The sequence below is a fragment of the Mobula hypostoma genome, chromosome 25 (genome assembly GCF_963921235.1).
Source record: "Mobula hypostoma chromosome 25, sMobHyp1.1, whole genome shotgun sequence".
NCBI classification, from domain to species: Eukaryota; Metazoa; Chordata; class Chondrichthyes; order Myliobatiformes; family Myliobatidae; genus Mobula; species Mobula hypostoma.
In genome coordinates this window covers 5,903,989-5,921,165 of record NC_086121.1, presented here as the reverse complement: position 1 = coordinate 5,921,165, position 17,177 = coordinate 5,903,989, and the positions used below count along the sequence as shown (strand labels likewise).

The 17,177-nt window shown below is 44.5% G+C and overlaps 1 protein-coding gene across 11 annotated transcripts in view; it reads left to right on the top strand.

Moving 5' to 3' along the window:
• Window positions 1-17,177, top strand: part of samd11 (sterile alpha motif domain containing 11) — a 324,631-nt gene that overhangs the window by 121,624 nt on the left and 185,830 nt on the right. For 9 of the 11 annotated variants that reach the window (XM_063032832.1, XM_063032828.1, XM_063032826.1 and 6 more), the window contains exon 4: window positions 12,804-12,887. The exons of the other annotated variants lie outside the window; for them this stretch is intronic. In XM_063032832.1, coding sequence (XP_062888902.1) covers window positions 12,804-12,887 — 84 coding nt within the window. The remainder of the gene's footprint in view (window positions 1-12,803; window positions 12,888-17,177) is intronic. 11 annotated transcript variants of the gene reach the window in all.

The window sequence follows — 17,177 nt, the reverse complement described above, 5'->3', positions numbered from 1 at the left end:
CAGGGCACCACTGCTCAATACAAGAGGACATGACTTTAAGGTAAGGGGTGGGAAGTTCAAGGGGGATATTAGAGGAAGGTTTTTACTCAGAGAGTGGTTGGTGCGTGGAATGCACTGCCTGAGTCAGTGGTGGAGGCAGATACACTAGTGAAATTTAAGAGACTACTAGACAGGTATATGGAGGAATTTAAGGTGGGGGGGTTTATATGGGAGGCAGGGTTTGAGTGTCGGCACAACAATGTGGGCCGAAGGGCCTGTACTGTGCTGTACTATTCTATGTTCTATATGTTAATCTCAATGGGGATTTTGGGAGAATAAGATCGGGTTGGTAGGAGGGGTTGGGAATGAGCGGAGTTTAGTACCAGTGTGCAGTGGTGTGGAAGAGGGATGGGAGGGGAAGGGGGTGCAGGAGCTCTGGGTCCCATACCACAACTGATCAGGAACAGTTACAACCCTACGAACATCAGGCTTCTGCACCAGCGTGGGTAATTTCACTCACTTCCTCAATGAACTGCCTCCACAATCTATGGGCTCACTTTCAAGGGCTCTACAACTCATGTTCTTAGCATTAATTAATTAACTACTTGTATGTCTATTTGTCTGTCTATCTGTCATCTATCTTTTTTTGTATTGATTGCCTTTTGTATTGGTTTGCTGCCTTTTGCACATTGGTTGTTTGGCAGTTATTGCTTTTGCGCAGATCTTCATTGAAAATATCACATTTCTTTGTTCTACTGTGGATGCCTAGAAGAAAATGTATCTCAGGGTAGTATTTGGTGACATACACGTAGCTGGCTCATAGATTTACTTTGAACTTTGCGGTGTGAGCCTACAATCCATGCGATTCATTGCACGTTCAGTCGTGTTGCTGGACCCTGATGAGGGTTGGTAGTCACTGTACCTGTCCTCAGATCACTGCAGACAGGTCACGGGTCACCACCAGAGCTTCGCACGTGATGAGGAATGTGCACGCGGCAAGGAGCCAGCATGAATCAGGGAAAGACAATAAATCATAAACAGCAGGGCGATGCTGGCAGAGACCTGGGGAGAGTCATAAACACGAGGCGTTTTGCAGATGCTGGAAATGCAGAGCAATGCACACAAAATGCTAGAGCAACTCAGCAGGTCAGGCTGCCTCTATAGAGGGGAATAAAGAGTCAACATTTTGGGCGAAGACCCTTCATCAGTTCTGGAAAGGAAGAGGGGAGAAGCCAGAATAAGAATTTGCGAGAATGGGAGGGGATACTGTTTATGCGTCTCCAGAGATACTGCCTGACATATTGAGTTCCTTCAGCATTTTGTGTGTGTTGCTCTGGAATTCCAGCATCTGCGGAATCTCGTGTGTGTATATTTTGGACTAAGCCTATCACCCCTTCTGGGGCATAGGCTGCAGACAGCAACTCGCCAGAGTTCTCTGTCCTAGGCAGAGAGATTGGCCCCGTGGCTTCCACTTTCACCATACAACTTCATACGTCTTCCAGACAAAGATCCTTCCTGTCTCAGGGTGGAGATGTTTGGAGCTTCTGTTGGCGTTTCTGCAGCTCTGGCTTTTTACGGGATGGGGTTTCTAGCCTCATGCCCAATCCTCCCCCTTTCACAGCCGGGCTTGGGACCCTCCTTGGCGAAGTTTGTGTTTATTATTTTAAGGGAAATAACCTTTCAAAGTGTTGTCGGTGGTTTAACTGGCAGAAGAAAGTGTTTTCAGTAAGATGAGTAATATACATGTGTGCAATTATATTGAATTGCTCTTCAGTTTCCAACAGAAAATCCCAAAGTATTAACCACACGAGATCTTCTATCCTATTTACAGTTTTGAAATGAATCGTGGTCAGGGAGCCTGTGCATTCGCAGGCTGGTAATCTTGATCTACAGTCTTTGCAGTTTTCCTCGGGAACTGCAATGATAATATACTGAGGTTGTCAAGTCAGAAAAGAATTATTTGCAAAGTAGTCATCCTTGAGCGGGGACGAGCAAAAATTAGGTTGTCACGACATTGGTTTTGGTTGTCCCTGCATTTACAGCCAGAACATTCGCTCAAGGGTTTGAGGAGAGCTTTATTAGTGAATTATTCTCAGCTGCTTTCTGAAGGGACTATGCAGTTTGTCAGTGTGGGGAGCAAAAAAACAAGACAGGAATAGCATAGAGCTGAATTCTAGAGGAAAGGCTGGTAACCAATTTAAAATGGGTAGGAATCTTCCTCAGCGGTCTTATCTTCAATGATAGTTTAGTTCAGAATCCGGTTTATTATCATGACATATATCATGAAATTAGTTTTTTGCATCAGATGTGCAGTGCGATACATAAAACAATTACTATAAATTACAATTGAGGTGGCACAGTAGTGTAGCAGATAGCGCAATGCCCTTGGAGCTCAGGGTGTTGGAATTCAAAGTTCAATTACAGCGCTGTCTGTAAGGAGTTTGTACATTCTCCCTGTGATCGTGGGGTTTCCCCGGGTGCTCCAGTTTATTCCCACAGACAAGAGATGTCCGGATTGGTAGGTTAATTGGTCATTGTAAATTGTCCTGTGATTAGGCCAGGGTTAAATAGGTGGATGTTGCGGCTTGTTGGGCCAAAAGGGCCTGTTCTATGCTGTATCTCTCAATAAGTAATAAGAAATGTATATAATTAAATAATCAGTGCAAATAGAGAGCAATTATAATGCAGTAAATACAGAGAGGCAGTGGATGGCGTTTGCATGTGGATCTGAAGAAAACCTTCCCTCACTGAAAGGAGTGTTTGCATTTGTGTAGCACCTTTCACATCTTGTTGGCACAGACCCTGTCATGTGGCAGCCAATTCCCACGAGGATCATGCCCCGCCCACGGCCTGTCACCGCTCCCAATTTTCCCACCTGTCCTGCGGTTTCCAGGTTCCATGAAAGTTCAGAAGTCTTAATTGGCTGTGGTGCGAATATAGTTGGTGACAGACCTCTGGGTTTGAGGATTCCAAAGATTTCTACTCTGGGGGAATGAGGACAGCTTTGAAAGAGGGTAGAGAACATTTACAAAGATGGTGCTGAGTCTTTGTGTGTTCCCTGGAACACACAAGAATGAGGGAGATGTTGTAGAAGTATACAAAATTATGAGGGGTATAGATGATGGGAACTAGGAGCAGAATTAGGCTATTTGGCCCATCAGGTCTTCTTCACCATTCTATCATGGCTGATCCATTTCCCTCTCAACCCCATTCTACTGCCTCCTCCCCATAATCTTTCACGCCCTGACTAATCAAGAACCTATCATAGATGCGGTGAATGCATGCAGGCTTTTTCCAAGGAGGTTGGGTGGGACAATACATCAAGGTCCTAGGTTTAGGGTGGAAGAGGAACATGAGGGGGAACTTCTTCACTCAGTGTGGTGAGGGTGTGGAATGAACTGCCAGCAGAAGTGGTGGATGTAATATTTAAGAGAAGTTTGGATAGGTTTATGGATGGGAAAGGTATGGTCTGGGTGCAGGTAGATGGGACGAGGCAGAAGATTAGGTTGGCCTAGACTTGATAGGTCGAAGGGCCTGTTTCTGTGCTTTATGACTCTCACTGAAGGTGATATTCATCATTTCATGCCAAGTCAAACTCACCGTAAAGTAAAGCATCTGCAGTTGGAAACAGTTAGCTGGCCAGGAACCAGGGTGGAGAGAAGGGCCAGAGTCAGGATTTCAGGAGAACATCTTTCCAGGATAAGGCCTGACTACAATCAGTCCTGGTGCTGCCCATGTTGAGTTGGCACGTTCTCTCGTGACTGTGGGAGCTTCCCCCGAGTGCTTATGTTTCCTCGAAATCCCAACACGACGTTGAGTGAGACTAGAAAAACAAAAGAACATCCACTGAGCGGCATCTCTGTGGGCAAAAGCACCTGGTTAATGAGAGAGGTCAGAGGACAATGGCCAGACTGGTTCAAGCTGACAGGAAGCAGACTGTAGTCAAATAACCACACCTTACAACAGTGATGTGCAGAAGAGCATCTCTGAATGTACAACACATCAAACCTTGAAGTGGATGGGCTACAGCAGCAGAAGATCATGAACGTACACTCAGTGGCCACTTTATTAGGTACAGGAGGTAACTAGTAAGGTGGCCAGTGAGTGTATGTCGCACTCCTACCCTGAGATTCATTTTCTTGCAGGCATTCTCAGTAGAGCGTAGAGATACAATAGAATTAACAAAAACTACAGACAAACGAAGAACGGCAAGCAATCAATGTGCAAAAGAACTTAAATTATATCTTTAGTCCAGAGTAACACACACAAAATGCTGAAGGAACTCAGCAGGTCAGAAGCATCAGAAGGACTGATTGGGGCCCTGAATGGAGGTGAGGGAGGAAATGAATAGGCAGGTGTTATACTTAAGCTGCTTGTAGGGATAAGTGCTGGGAGGGACAAACGGACAAGGGAATCATGGAGGGAGTGATCCTTGAGGAAAGTGGGGGCGGGGGAGAACTAAAGCTATATTTGGTAGTAGGATCCTTTTGGAGATGGCGGAGGCTCATGGGGTAGTAGGTAAGGACAAGAGGAACTCTTAAGGTAGCAGGAAGATGGAGTGACCATGGACATTCGGGAAATAGAGGAGATGCAGGTGAGGGCAGCGTCAATGTAGGAGGAAGGGAGACTCTGTTCTTTGAAGAAGGAGGACATCTCTGATGTCCTGAAAAGGAGAGCCATATCCTGGGAACAGATGTGATGGAGGCAAAAGAACTGAGAAAAGGGAATAGGCATTTTTACAGGTGACAGGGTGGGAAGAAGTATAGCCAAGACAAACTGGGAATTGGTAGGTTTATAAAAGATGTCAGTTGACAGTTTGTAGACAGAGAGATTGAGAAAAGGGAGAGAGGTGTCAGAAGTTGACCAGGTGAATTTAAGGATAGGCTGGACGTTGGAAGCAAAGTTGATGAAATTGACAAGCTCAGCATGGGTGCAGGAAGCAGCACCAATGCAGTCATCAATGTAGTGGAGGAAGAGTTGAGGAGCATTACTGGGGAAGGCTTGGAACATGGACTGTTCTACAAGGTCAACAAAATGGCAAGCGTACTTGGGGTCCATGTGGGTGCCCACAGTTATCCCTCGAGTCTGGAGAAAGTAGGAGGAGCCGAAGGACATTTGTTGAGGGTGAGCACTGGTTCTGCCTGATAGAGGAGGGTGGTGGTGGAGGGGAACTGGTTGGTTCTTTTATTGTGAAAGAAGCAAAGAGCTTTACGGCCTTCTTGTGGGGGAATAGACGTGTATAGGGACTGGACATCCATGGTGAAAATGAGGTGGTCAGAGCCAGGGAACTGAATGTTTGAGAACATGAGGAGTGTCGCGGAAACAGTTGGGAGGGACTGAACCAAGAGGGATAGAACAGAGTTGAGGTATGACAGTATCCACAGTATGTATCTAAGCGTGTTCTCCTGTTGAAATACTCATGGCAAAAGCAACAGGTAGTTGTTGACCTCATAAGCCCTTTTGTTTATAATTAGCTGATTCTAATGGGCTGAAATTCTCTCTGCAAGTCAATTAACCCAAGGGGACGTACCATTAGGACGAGGTCCTGATTGGAGCCTTGGATGCACACACTTTGGTGAATCACTTCTAATGTTCAAGAGGCCCCATTAGGCACTTACTGGGCCTGTTGGTCATCTCTTGACTGCTGAACTCTCCACGTCACCGCCGTGGAGGCAATACTTCATGTAGATAATGGTGCTTATGTAACATGCTCACAGATTCAGCTACCGAGAGCTCTTGTGGTCACGTGAGCTGCTCGTGGCCGCCTCCACATGTCACCAGTGTCGTTTTGACTGAGAGTGGAGCCTAGTTAGTTTTAGGTTGGTGTAGAGCAGATGCTCTCTGCACTCCTGGGCTGTAAGGTAGTTTCCAGGCTGGTTTCAAACCAGCCCTCAACTGTGGGAGGTTTAGTGTAACATACCAACAACAGGGGATTCCTACTTTTCCTACTTTGCAGGGGGCTTTACGGTGTAGCTGTTGAGATTTTTCCATTAGTGGTCAAGTCTTAAAGATTAAACATTACAGATGAGTTTAGTTTGTCACATGTACATTGAAGCGTAGAGTGTTGTGTGTCTTTTGCATCAGGGATGTGCAGGGAGCAGCCTGCGAGTGCTGCCTTGCTTCTAACGCCATCGTAGCGTGGCCACAACGCACTAACCCTATCCCGTACACCTTTGGAATGAGGGAGGAAACCAGAGCACCCGGAGGAAACCCACATTGTCAAGGGGATAATGTACCAACTCATCACAGACAGCGGTGGGAATTGAACTCTGGTCTTAGAGTTGGCACTGTAAGGCGTTACGCTAACCACTACACTACCGTGCCGCATTGGTAAAGTACAAAGATTCAGTAAAGACAACAACAATAAAAAATAACAAAATAAATATAAACACATAAGATTAGCTTCTATACATCGATTGTGTGTCCATAAAGTGACGCTAGGCACAGGAGTCTCTGTACATAAGGTGACTGACAGGAAATGATAAAGCAGTGGTGGGGAGGGGTGATCGGCCAGGTGGCTTATTCCTGTTCCTGTTTCTTTGTGTTCTTATGCTCTGTAAATCACCACAAAGATGCTGGAGGAGCTCGGCAGGTTAGGAAGCATCAACGGAGGGGAATAAACATTCAGTTTTCAGCCCAGGAACTAATACCAGAGAGGTATAGGTACTCAAAATATTTTTCCTCTGTTTGGGGTACCATAAACACAGTGGCCTAGGTTTGAGGTGAGAACAAGGACTTTCGGTGCCACGGTAGTGTAGCGGTTGGCGCAATGCTATTATAGCTTGGAGCGTCAGAGTTCAAAGTTCAATTCTGATGCCATGTAAGAATTTTAGATGTTCTTCCTGTGAGTACATGGGTTTGCAATGGGTGCTCCAGTTTCCTTCCACAATTCAAAGATGTACTGGTTAATAGGTTAATTGGTCATTGTGAATTGTCCTGTGATAGGGTTAAATAGGTGGGTTGCTAGGCAGAGAGTGGGTTGATATCTGGATCTCACTGCCAGAGGAGTTGGTGGAATAAGACCTTAAGAAATAGGAGCAGATTCAGGCCATTCAGCCCATCGAGTCTTCATTGTCATTTCATCATGGACAATTTATTATCTCTCTCAACCCCATTCTTCTGCCTTCTACCTGTAACCTTGGATGCCCTGATATATGAAGAAACTCCACCTTAAATATACCCGATGACTTGGCCTGCACAGCAATCTGTGGCAATGAGTTCCACAGATTCACCACCCTCTGGCTAAATGAATTTTCCCTCATCCCTGTCCTAAATGGACACCCCTCAGTTCTGAGACTGCCCTCTGGTCCAAGACTCCTCCACTAAAGGAGACATCCACTCTATTTAGGCTTTTCTGTATTTGAATGGCTTCAATGAGATCCCCACATCATTCTTCTGGACTCCAGCAAGTACAGGCCCAGAGCCATCAAACAATCCTCCTTTGTTAACCCTTTCATTCCTGGGATCATTCTAGTGAACCAGCAGATCTCAGATAAGAGGCCCAACTGCTCACAATACTCCAAGTGCAGTCTGACCAGTGACTTATAAAGCCTCAGCATTACATCCTTGCTCTTCTATTCCAGTCCTCTCAAAGTGAATGTTAACATTGTATTGCCTTCCTTACTATTGACTCACCCTGCAATTTAACCTTTAGGGAATCCTGCCCTATCACCCCCATTCCCATCCGTCTTCTAAATGAGTTTAAACCCTCCCCCGCAGCTCTAGCAAACCTGACCACAAGGATATTGGTCCATCTTAGGTTTGGGTGTATCCTGTCCTTTTTCTACAGGCGATAGCTTCCCCAGAAGAGATCCCAATGAAATCTGAAACCCTGCGCCATGCACGAATTCTTCAGCCACACATTCATCTGCCAAATCATCCTATTCTTACCCTCACTGGCACGTGGCACAGGCAGCAAGCCAGAGATTACTGCCAACAGAGGTCCTGCTTTCCGGCTTTCCGCCCAACTTCCTGTCATCTCTCTTCAGGGCCTCCTCCCTTTACCTACCTACACAACGTCGCTGCATGACTTCCGGCTGTTCACCTTCCCCCTTTGGAATGCTGTGGATTGGATCCGATCCCTGACCCTGGCAACCTTTGGCACCTGGGATGCAACATACCATCTGGGAGTCTCTTTCACACCCACAGACTCAGCTTTCTGATCCTATATTTATGAAATCCTCTATCGCTTTTGCATTTCTCTTCTGCCTCCTTCCCTCCTTCCCTCTGAGCCTCAGAGCCGGACTCGGTGCCAGATTCATGCTTGCTCTGGCTTCTCCCTGGCAGGGCATTTCCCCACAAAGTTATCTAAAGTGGTGTATATGCTTGTTATTGAGGGAATCAGCCACAGAAATACACTTTAATGGCTGTCTATTCCCTTTCCCTCTCCTGATGGTTACCCAGGTACCTGCTTCCTGGAACTTAGGGGTGACTACATTTCCATAGCTCTTATTTATCACTTCCCAAAGGTCATCCAACTGTAGCTCCAGTTCCTTAACACAGTCTCTAAAGAGCTGTAGCTTGGTGCATTTCATTCAGATGTAGTTATCAAGGAGACTGGAGGTCTCCCTGCGTTCCACGTCTCATGCAAAGAACCTACCACTACCTCCGGACCCATTCTCAGCACAGTTGCTATGCACGAACAAAGAGTAAAACTCACTAGAAATGTACTTACTTAGAACCTCTGCCTGTGCTCGCCTAATTCTGTTGGGTCAAACCCTGGCCACTCTAGCACTGGCCCACTCACACAATGGCTGCTCCACTTACACCTCCTTTCTTTTTATTGGCTGCACTCTGGTTGCAGCCAAAGGCATGGGAGCTCTTTTATCAGATACAAGGACTACATTTAAGTGTCATTTAGGCTGACGTTTAAATAGGCAAGACAAAGAAGTACACCTGTACATTAATGCAAATATTTAATCAGCCAATCATGTGGCAGCAACTCAGCGCATAAAAGCATACAGACATGGTCAAGAGGTTCAGTTGTTGCTCAGAACAAAAATCAGAATGAGGAAGAAATGACTTTGTGACCTTGACTGTGGGGTGATTGTTGGTGCCAGACAGGGTGGTTTGAGTATCTCAGAAACTGCTAATCTCCTGAGATTTTCATGCACAGCATTCCAGAGAATGGTGCGAAAAATGAGAAAAAATATCAGTGGGTGGCAGTTCTGTGGGCAAAAATGCCTCGTTACTGAGAGAAGTCAGGGGGAATGGCCAGACTGGATCAAGGTGACAAGAAGACGACAGTGACTCAAATAACTACATGTTACAACAGTTGTTTACAGAAGAGCATCTCTGAACACACAACACTTTGAACCTAGAAGTGAATGAGCTACAGTAGCAGAAGATTACGAACATACACTCAGTGGCCACTTTATTAGATACAGGAGGTACTGAATAAAGCGGCCATTAAGTGTAATTAGAAAAGCTAAATTAAATAATTTGTGAATGGCTTAGAATGTGGGTCTTCAGGCTCCTGTACCTTCTCTCTCATGGTAGTAATAAGAAGAGAGCATGTCCTGGGTGATGGGTCTCCTTAATGGTGGACGCTGCCTTTTTGAGGCATCAGCTTTTGAAGATGTCCTCCATGTCACATCGCAAACAAAGGAAAATCTGCAGGTGCTGGAAGTCCAAGCAGCCCACACAAAATGATCACAGTGTAGCAGTCCAATCACAAACAAGTTCCTCCAGTATTTTGTGTATGTTTCTCCATGTCATGCCGGCTTAAGGTTTGATGTTTTACTAAGATCACCCCTCATTCCTCACATCCATGACATGGACATGAGGTGGTTGCCAGAACTGTGAGATGCGGTATTGTGTCCTGCTGTAAGTCCATGGTACCTTATGTAAAATAAAAGAACAAATTTGTCTTTTATTACTAGGGTTTTGAGTTTAAGTTCAAGTTTATTGTCATTCAGCCATATACATGTATTCCGCAAAATTTCTTCCGGATCAAGATACACACCACAATACATATAACTCACACACAACACAAAGTAATATTACCACACTTAAATTAACAAATAATATGGTGGATTTTATTAAAATGTAAAGTGTATAACAGTACTGGTGCTTCATACATGATGAAAACTGGGTGATGGTAGGAAGTTCAGTAATTTTATGGCCTGGGAGAAAAAGCTGTTTCCTATCGGAACACTAAAAAGAAATGCAAACACGAGGAAATCTGCAGATGCTGGAATTTCAAGCAACACACATAAAAGTTGCTGGTGAACACAGCAGGCCAGGCAGCATCCCTAGGAAGAGGTATTGTCGACATTTCGGGCCAAGACCCTTCACCAAGATTTGAAGGGTCTCGGCCCGAAACATCAACTGTACCTCTTCCTAGTCTCTTACTAGCTCCTCTTTCAGTTAGTCCTGACGAAGGGTCTCGGCCCGAAACGTCGACTGTACCTCTTCCTAGAGATGCTGCCTGGCCTGTTGCGTTCACCAGCAACTTTTATGTGTGTTACTAAAAAGAAATACCTCTCTTATTCTATTCCCTATTCTAGGTCTCCTCTTACCTCCTCCTCTTGTCCTCACCTGCCCTGGTTCCCCTCCTCCTCTCCTTTCTCACAGAGTGAGGGGGGAAATTCAGGGTGCAATGGTAGCGTAGCGGTCTGCGCGATACACTTACAGCTCAGAGCATCAGAGTTCAGAGTTCAATTCCGACAAGTTTGTAAGAAGTTTGTGCGTCCTTCCCATGAGTGTATGGGTTTCTTCCGGCTGCTCCCGCAACTGAGAGATGTACTGGTTAGTAGGCTAATTGGTCATTGTAAATTATTCCATGATTAGGCTAGAGTTAATAGATAGGTTGCTGGGCAATGCGGCTCGAAGGGCCCATTATGTGCTGATTCCCTAAATAAAAAAAAAGTAAAGTAAATTTATTGATTCAGGAGCTATGGAAGAAATGCTTAATGAATCTTTTGAAAGCATTAAGAGTTTATAAACTACAGAATAAAGGCAGATGCGGGTTGTGAAGGGAATGATGTTTTGTCATTTTACTGTACAGTGTGTTGTGATAAACCAGTTTAGTAGTCTTTACAGTGCATGAATAATATATTCAGCCAGGTCTATTCCATTTGGCTTTGGTTTCACTGGGAATTACCTAAACCTGCCCTTAAATTTATTGTAGAGGCTTGTATAATTGTAGATAGCATTTATTTTTAAGCACAAGAGATTCTGCAGATGCGGGAAATCCAGAGGAACACACACAAACCGTTGGAGGAACTCAGCAGGTCAGGCAACATAAACAGTTGATGTTTGGCGAAGAACAAACAGCCTACATTTTGGGCTAACTCCCTTCATCAGGACTGGAAAGGAAGGGGGAATAAGCCAGAATAAGAAGGGGGTGAAGGGGCAGGAAAACAAGTTGGCAGACCATAGACCATAGCAGAATTGGGCCATTTCACCCATTGAGTCTGCTCTGCAATTCTATCATGGCTGATTTTTTAAATTCTTCTTAGCCCCATTCTGCTGCATTCTCCCTGTAACCTTTGACATCTTTACCAATCAAGAACATATGAACCAAATGTCTTGGCCTCCACCGCCGTCCTAGCAATAAATTCCACAGATTCATCACTCTCTGGTGAAAGGCAGATCATAGGTGAGAGTAGGTGAGGGGGAAGGTGAGTGGGTGGGGAAGGGAGGGGGATGAAGTGAGAAGCTGAGAGGTGATAGTGAAAGAGTTAAAGATCTGAAGCAGAAGGAATCTGATAGGAGAGCAGAGCAGACCATGGGAGAAAGTGGGTAGGGGTACCCAGGGAAAGGCAACCCTACACAAAATGCTGGAGGAACTCAGCAATTCGGACAGCATCTATAGAAGAGAATAAACAGCTGATGTTTCGGGTTGACATCTTTCTTCAGGACTGGAAAGGAAGAGGGTTGATGCCAGAATAAAAAGGTGGTGGGAGGGGAAGAAGGACAAGCTGGAATGTGATAGGTGAGGCCAAATGGGTGGGAAAGGTAGGAGGCTGGCGAGGAAGGAGTGGAGAGTGGACCATAGGAGAATGGGAAGGAGGAGGAGACCCAGGGGGATGTGAGAGGCAGGTGAGAAGAGGTAAGGGGCCAGAGTGGGGAATAAAAGAAGAGTGGAAGGGAAGGGATTTTTTTTTAAACCAGAAGGAGAGATCGATGTTCATGCCAGCAGGCTGGAGGCTACCCAGGTGGAATATAAGATGTTGCTCCTCCACTCCGATGGTAGCCTCATCATGGCCCAAGAGGAGGCCATGGACCAACATGTTGGAATGAGGATGGGAATCGGAATTAAAATGTTTGGCCACCGACAAGTTCCACCTGTGGCAGATGGTGCAGAGGTGCTCGACGAAGTGATCCCCCAATTTACAAAGGGTCTCGTCAATGTACAGGAGGCTGCATTGGGAGCACTAGACACAATATACGACCCCAGCAGATTTGCAAGTCAAGTGTTGCCTCACCTGGAAAGACTGTGTGGGGCCTTGAATGGAGGTGATGGGCAAGCGAGGAGATGAGAAACTGTGGAAAAGAGAAGTCCTTATTTTTGTGCTTGACCAGCACAATACCGTAAGTTAACGTTTGTAAAACACTTTCATGTTTTTATTGTGCTTATCAAGTGCAGACAATGAAGTCGTTATATTTTGTCCATTTTTTGGCTCTGGGTTGTGGGTGTGGAGTAAAGCTCCCTCTGCTCTTTACCCAGCAGTGACCCACCGCTCTGCCTGTTTTCCAATGCCGCCTGCTAACATCTGAAATATTAAATGTTGCTAAATATTCGTTAGTGCCAGACTTGGGGGTTAATTGTGTTGTGTGGCTTGTGTGCACTGCATTGAGAATGATCAACCTCGTTTCAGATTGGACGCTTATGGCCAGCAGAGAGAGGAGATTTTCAACCCTTCAATCTGTACTTCCTTGCACCCCGATCCCAGAGGTGAAAGGTCAGTGTCTAAACCCCCTTCAATCATCCATTCTTCTTAAAATGCTGTGGCTTCTTTATACCATTGTTGTCAGGCGTTACGCCCTCTTGAGCTAGTGGGTGTGTGGATGGAACGTTATCTTAGCCTGGCTTCAGTAATACGCGGTCCATAATTGACTTGGTGGAAGCACTTAATATACCTTGAATGTATTTCAAGACATAAATTTAAAAGGATGATGTCAGGACTTGAGGGACCTGAGCTGTAGGGTGGAGTTGATAAGGTTAGGACTTTCATAGAGCGTAGGAGAATGAGGGAAGATTTGATAGAGATATACAAAATTATGAGGGATATAGATAGGGTAAATGCAAGGAGGATTTTTCCACTGAGGTTGGGTGAGGCTAGAACAAGAGGTTATGGGTTAAAGGTAAAAGGTGAAGTGTTGATGGGGAACATGAGGGGAAACTTCTTCACTCAGTGGGTGTGCAAGTATGGAATGAGCTGCCAGTGGAAGTAGAGGATGCAGGTTGGATTTCAACATTTAGGAGAAATTTGTATATGTACATGGATGGGAGTGGTATGGATGGCTTTGGGACGAGGCAGATTAATAGTTCAGTGCTGACCAGATGGGCTGAAGGGACTCTTTCTGTACTGTAGTGCTCTATGACTTTGTTTTAAAAGGTTTATTTGTAAATGGCCCTGGGCTTGATATTGCGCACTGTTATATAATAGATACACAAAAAGCAAACCAAAACAATCATGAGGGGAAAAAAGGCTTTAAAACCATCCAATTTTATTTGTAAGATGTTCTGATAAGTTGTAAAGCCAATTCTCGTTCTTGCTACATAAGATATTAGGCACATTATGTTGAATAATAGTACTACAGAAGATGCAAGTGAATTAACAGGAAGACTTGCGTTCCTCTGAAACCTTTTGCACTCACTTCAGGGTTGTGCAACTCCCTCCCCAGCCAGGAAAAGCAAAGTACCGCAGACGCTGGAGTCTGGAATTCATTAACATAGAAGTGCAAGAAGCACACAGCAGGTTAGGCAGAGTCTGCGGAGAAAGAAACGAGGATTAGCAGTTCAGGCTGATGAACTTTTATCAGAGTTGGAATGTTTATAAAGGAAGAAATATGACAGGGAGTATATGCAAAACTCAAACTTCCACAATTACCAGTGTGATAATGATCTGACAGCATTCCGTATTGGTGCTGTGTAGGGGAGAAATATTGTTTTGATTGCCTGGCTCTCAAAGAAGTTGTCTGGTATCTTTTCTATTGAATTAAGAAAGTAGATAAGAACACCTCATCTCAATTCCACTGGAGTCTTGGCCTGGGGTGGAACTTAAGCATGTCATTTAAAACTTTGACAACTTCTATTCATGTCCATTTGAGAGTATTCTGACTGGTTATATCATGGCCTGGTATGGAAGAACCAATGCCCAAGAATGTAAAAGCCAATGAAAAGTGGTAGATGCAGCCCAGTCCGTCACAAGTAAAGCCCTCCCTGCCACTGAGTACATCTACAAGGGGCGCTGCACATGAAAGTAAGTGTGGGGCTATATGAAAGCAAGCAATCCCAGAGAGAAAAGAACACCTGTACACTGTGGATGTCACCTTGTCCGGTGAGAAACGCCTGCAAGCTAATTGCCAAGCTCGGTGAACACTGCACTGTCAAATGCATGCACCTATCATCAAGTACCCCCACCCTACACCCCAAGGTCTCTTCTCTCTACTGACAATGGGAAAGAGGTACAGGAACTTTAGGTCCCACACCACCAGGTTCAGGAACCGTTATTACCCCTCGCCCATCCATCTCCTGAACCAGCTTGGATAACTTCACTCACCTCAACTCTGAACTGATCCCACAACCTATAGATTCACTTTCAATGACTCTACAGCTCACGTTCTCAGTTTGTTTGTTTGTTTCCTAATTATTTATTTTTACATATTTGCCTTCTTTTACAGATTAATTGTTTGTCAGTCTTTGCAGTTTTTTATTGATTACATTTTATTTCTCTGTTCTACTGTGAATGCCTGTAAAGAAATGAATCTCAGGGTTGTATGTGGTGACATATATGTAATTTGGTCATAAATTTACTTTGAACATTGAACTTCGAATCCTCAACCTTTCTATTGTCTATAACAATTTTGTACTTCACACCAGGCAAAATGATTGCCCTCATCCCTTCTCCATTCTCCACTAACTAATCAGACAGTATTCTCCATTTCAGAATCACATTCAGAATCATTGCTGACGTATGTTGTAAAACTTGTTTTGTGGCTGCAGTACAGCACATAAAAATTACTACGAGTTATATTAAAAAATTCAAGTTCAAGTTCAGAGTACATTTATTATCACGAGGTCATCCACTTTGGAAGGAAAAATGGAAGATCAGATTGTTATTTAAATGGTAAAAAATTGCAGCATGCTGTTGTGCAGATGGACTTGGGAGTGCTTGTGCATGAATCACAAAAGGCTGGATTGCAGGTGCAGCAAGCTATCAAGAAAGGAAATGGAATGTTGGCCTTCGTTGCTAGAGGGATTGAATTTAAGAGCAGGGATGTTATGCTGCAATTCTACAAGGTATTGGTGAGGCTGCACCTGGAGTACTGCGAGCAGTTCTGGTCTCCTTACTTGAGGAAGGATGTACTGACTTCAGAGCAGGTACAGAGGAGGTTCACCAGGTTGATTCCAGAGATGAGGGGGTTCGACTATGAGGAGAGATTGAGTTGCCCGGGACTGTACTCACTGGAATTCAGAAGAATGAGAGGAGATCTTATAGAAACATATAAAATTATGAAAGGGATAGATAAGACAGAGGCAGGAAGGTTGTTTCCACTGGTAGGTGAGACTAGAACTAGGGGACATAGCCTTAAGATTCGGGGGAGTAGATTTAGGACGGAGATGAGGAGGAACTGCTTTTCCTAGAGAGTGGAGAATCTGTGGAATTCTCTGCCCAATGAAGTGGTGTTGGCTTCCTCAGTAAATATATTTAAGACAAGGTTGGATAGATTTTTGTACAGTAGGGAAATTAAAGGTTACGGGTGAAAAGGCAGGTAGGTGGAGATGAGTCCATGGTCAGATCAGCCATAATCTTATTGAATGGCAGAGCAGGCTCGACGGGCCAAATGGCCTACTCCTGCTCCTATTTCTTATATTCTTATGTTCTTATCACATATGTATTCAATATACAACCTTGATCTTCGTTTTTATTTTAGACAGCTACAAGACAAAGAAACCCAATAGAACCCATTACAAAAGAAGACTGCCAAACACACAATGTGCAAAAAAAAGAACAAACTGTGCAAACAATTTTAAAAAAAGCAATAAAATAAATAAGTAGTGCAGAAAGCGAACGGAATACTGAGATGGTGTCCATGGGTTCATTGTCCGTTCAGAAATCTGATGGCAGAGGGGAAGAAGCTGTTGTTAAAACATTGACTGTGGGTCTTTAGGCTCCTGTACCGCGTCCCTGATGGTAACAGTGAGAAGAGGGCATGTCCTGGGTGGTGGGGGTCCTTAATGATGGATGCTGCCTTCTTGAAGCATCGCCTTTTGAAGATGTCCTCGATGCTGGGGAGGCCAGTGCCCGTGATGGAGCTGGATGAGTTGCAACTTTCTGCAGCTTTTTCTGATCCCGTGCAGTGGCCCCTCCACACCAGATGGTGATGCAACCACCGAGAATGCCCTCCACAGTACATCTAGAGAAAGTGACATACAAAATCTCCTCAAGCTCCAAATGAAATTCTGGAACCACATCAAAAGAGATCTGCCACAGTGATGCTGGTGAATTGATGAAAGGGTTAGGAAACAACCTTGTACTAAATACAGCTAGATTTTAATGTAGATAGATGGATATTGATTTAAAAAGATCAGAATAGACTGAGGCAGATGTTCAAAGTTCAAAAAATAGTTGAAAGTAAATTTATTATGAAAGTCCATACAACCCTGAGATTCATTTTCTTGTGGGCATTCACAGAAAATGCAAAGAAAGACAATAGGATTAGTGAAAGACCACGCACAAGATGGACAAACAGCCAATGTGCAAAAGATAGCAAACTACAAATACAATAATTTAAAAAAGCAATAAATAGTGAGAATATGAGATGAAGAGTGCTTGAAAGTGTCCACAGGTTGTGTGAACAGGTCAGTGTCGGGGTGAGTGAAGTTATCCCCTCTGGTTCAAGCTAACTGTTCCTGGATATTCCTGGATGGATATCCACTGGTTAGAAGGTTCTGAAAATCTGTGCAAAAACGGGACAGGAGAAACCTCATCAAATAACAGAGCTGAGGATACAGTGAGTGGCGG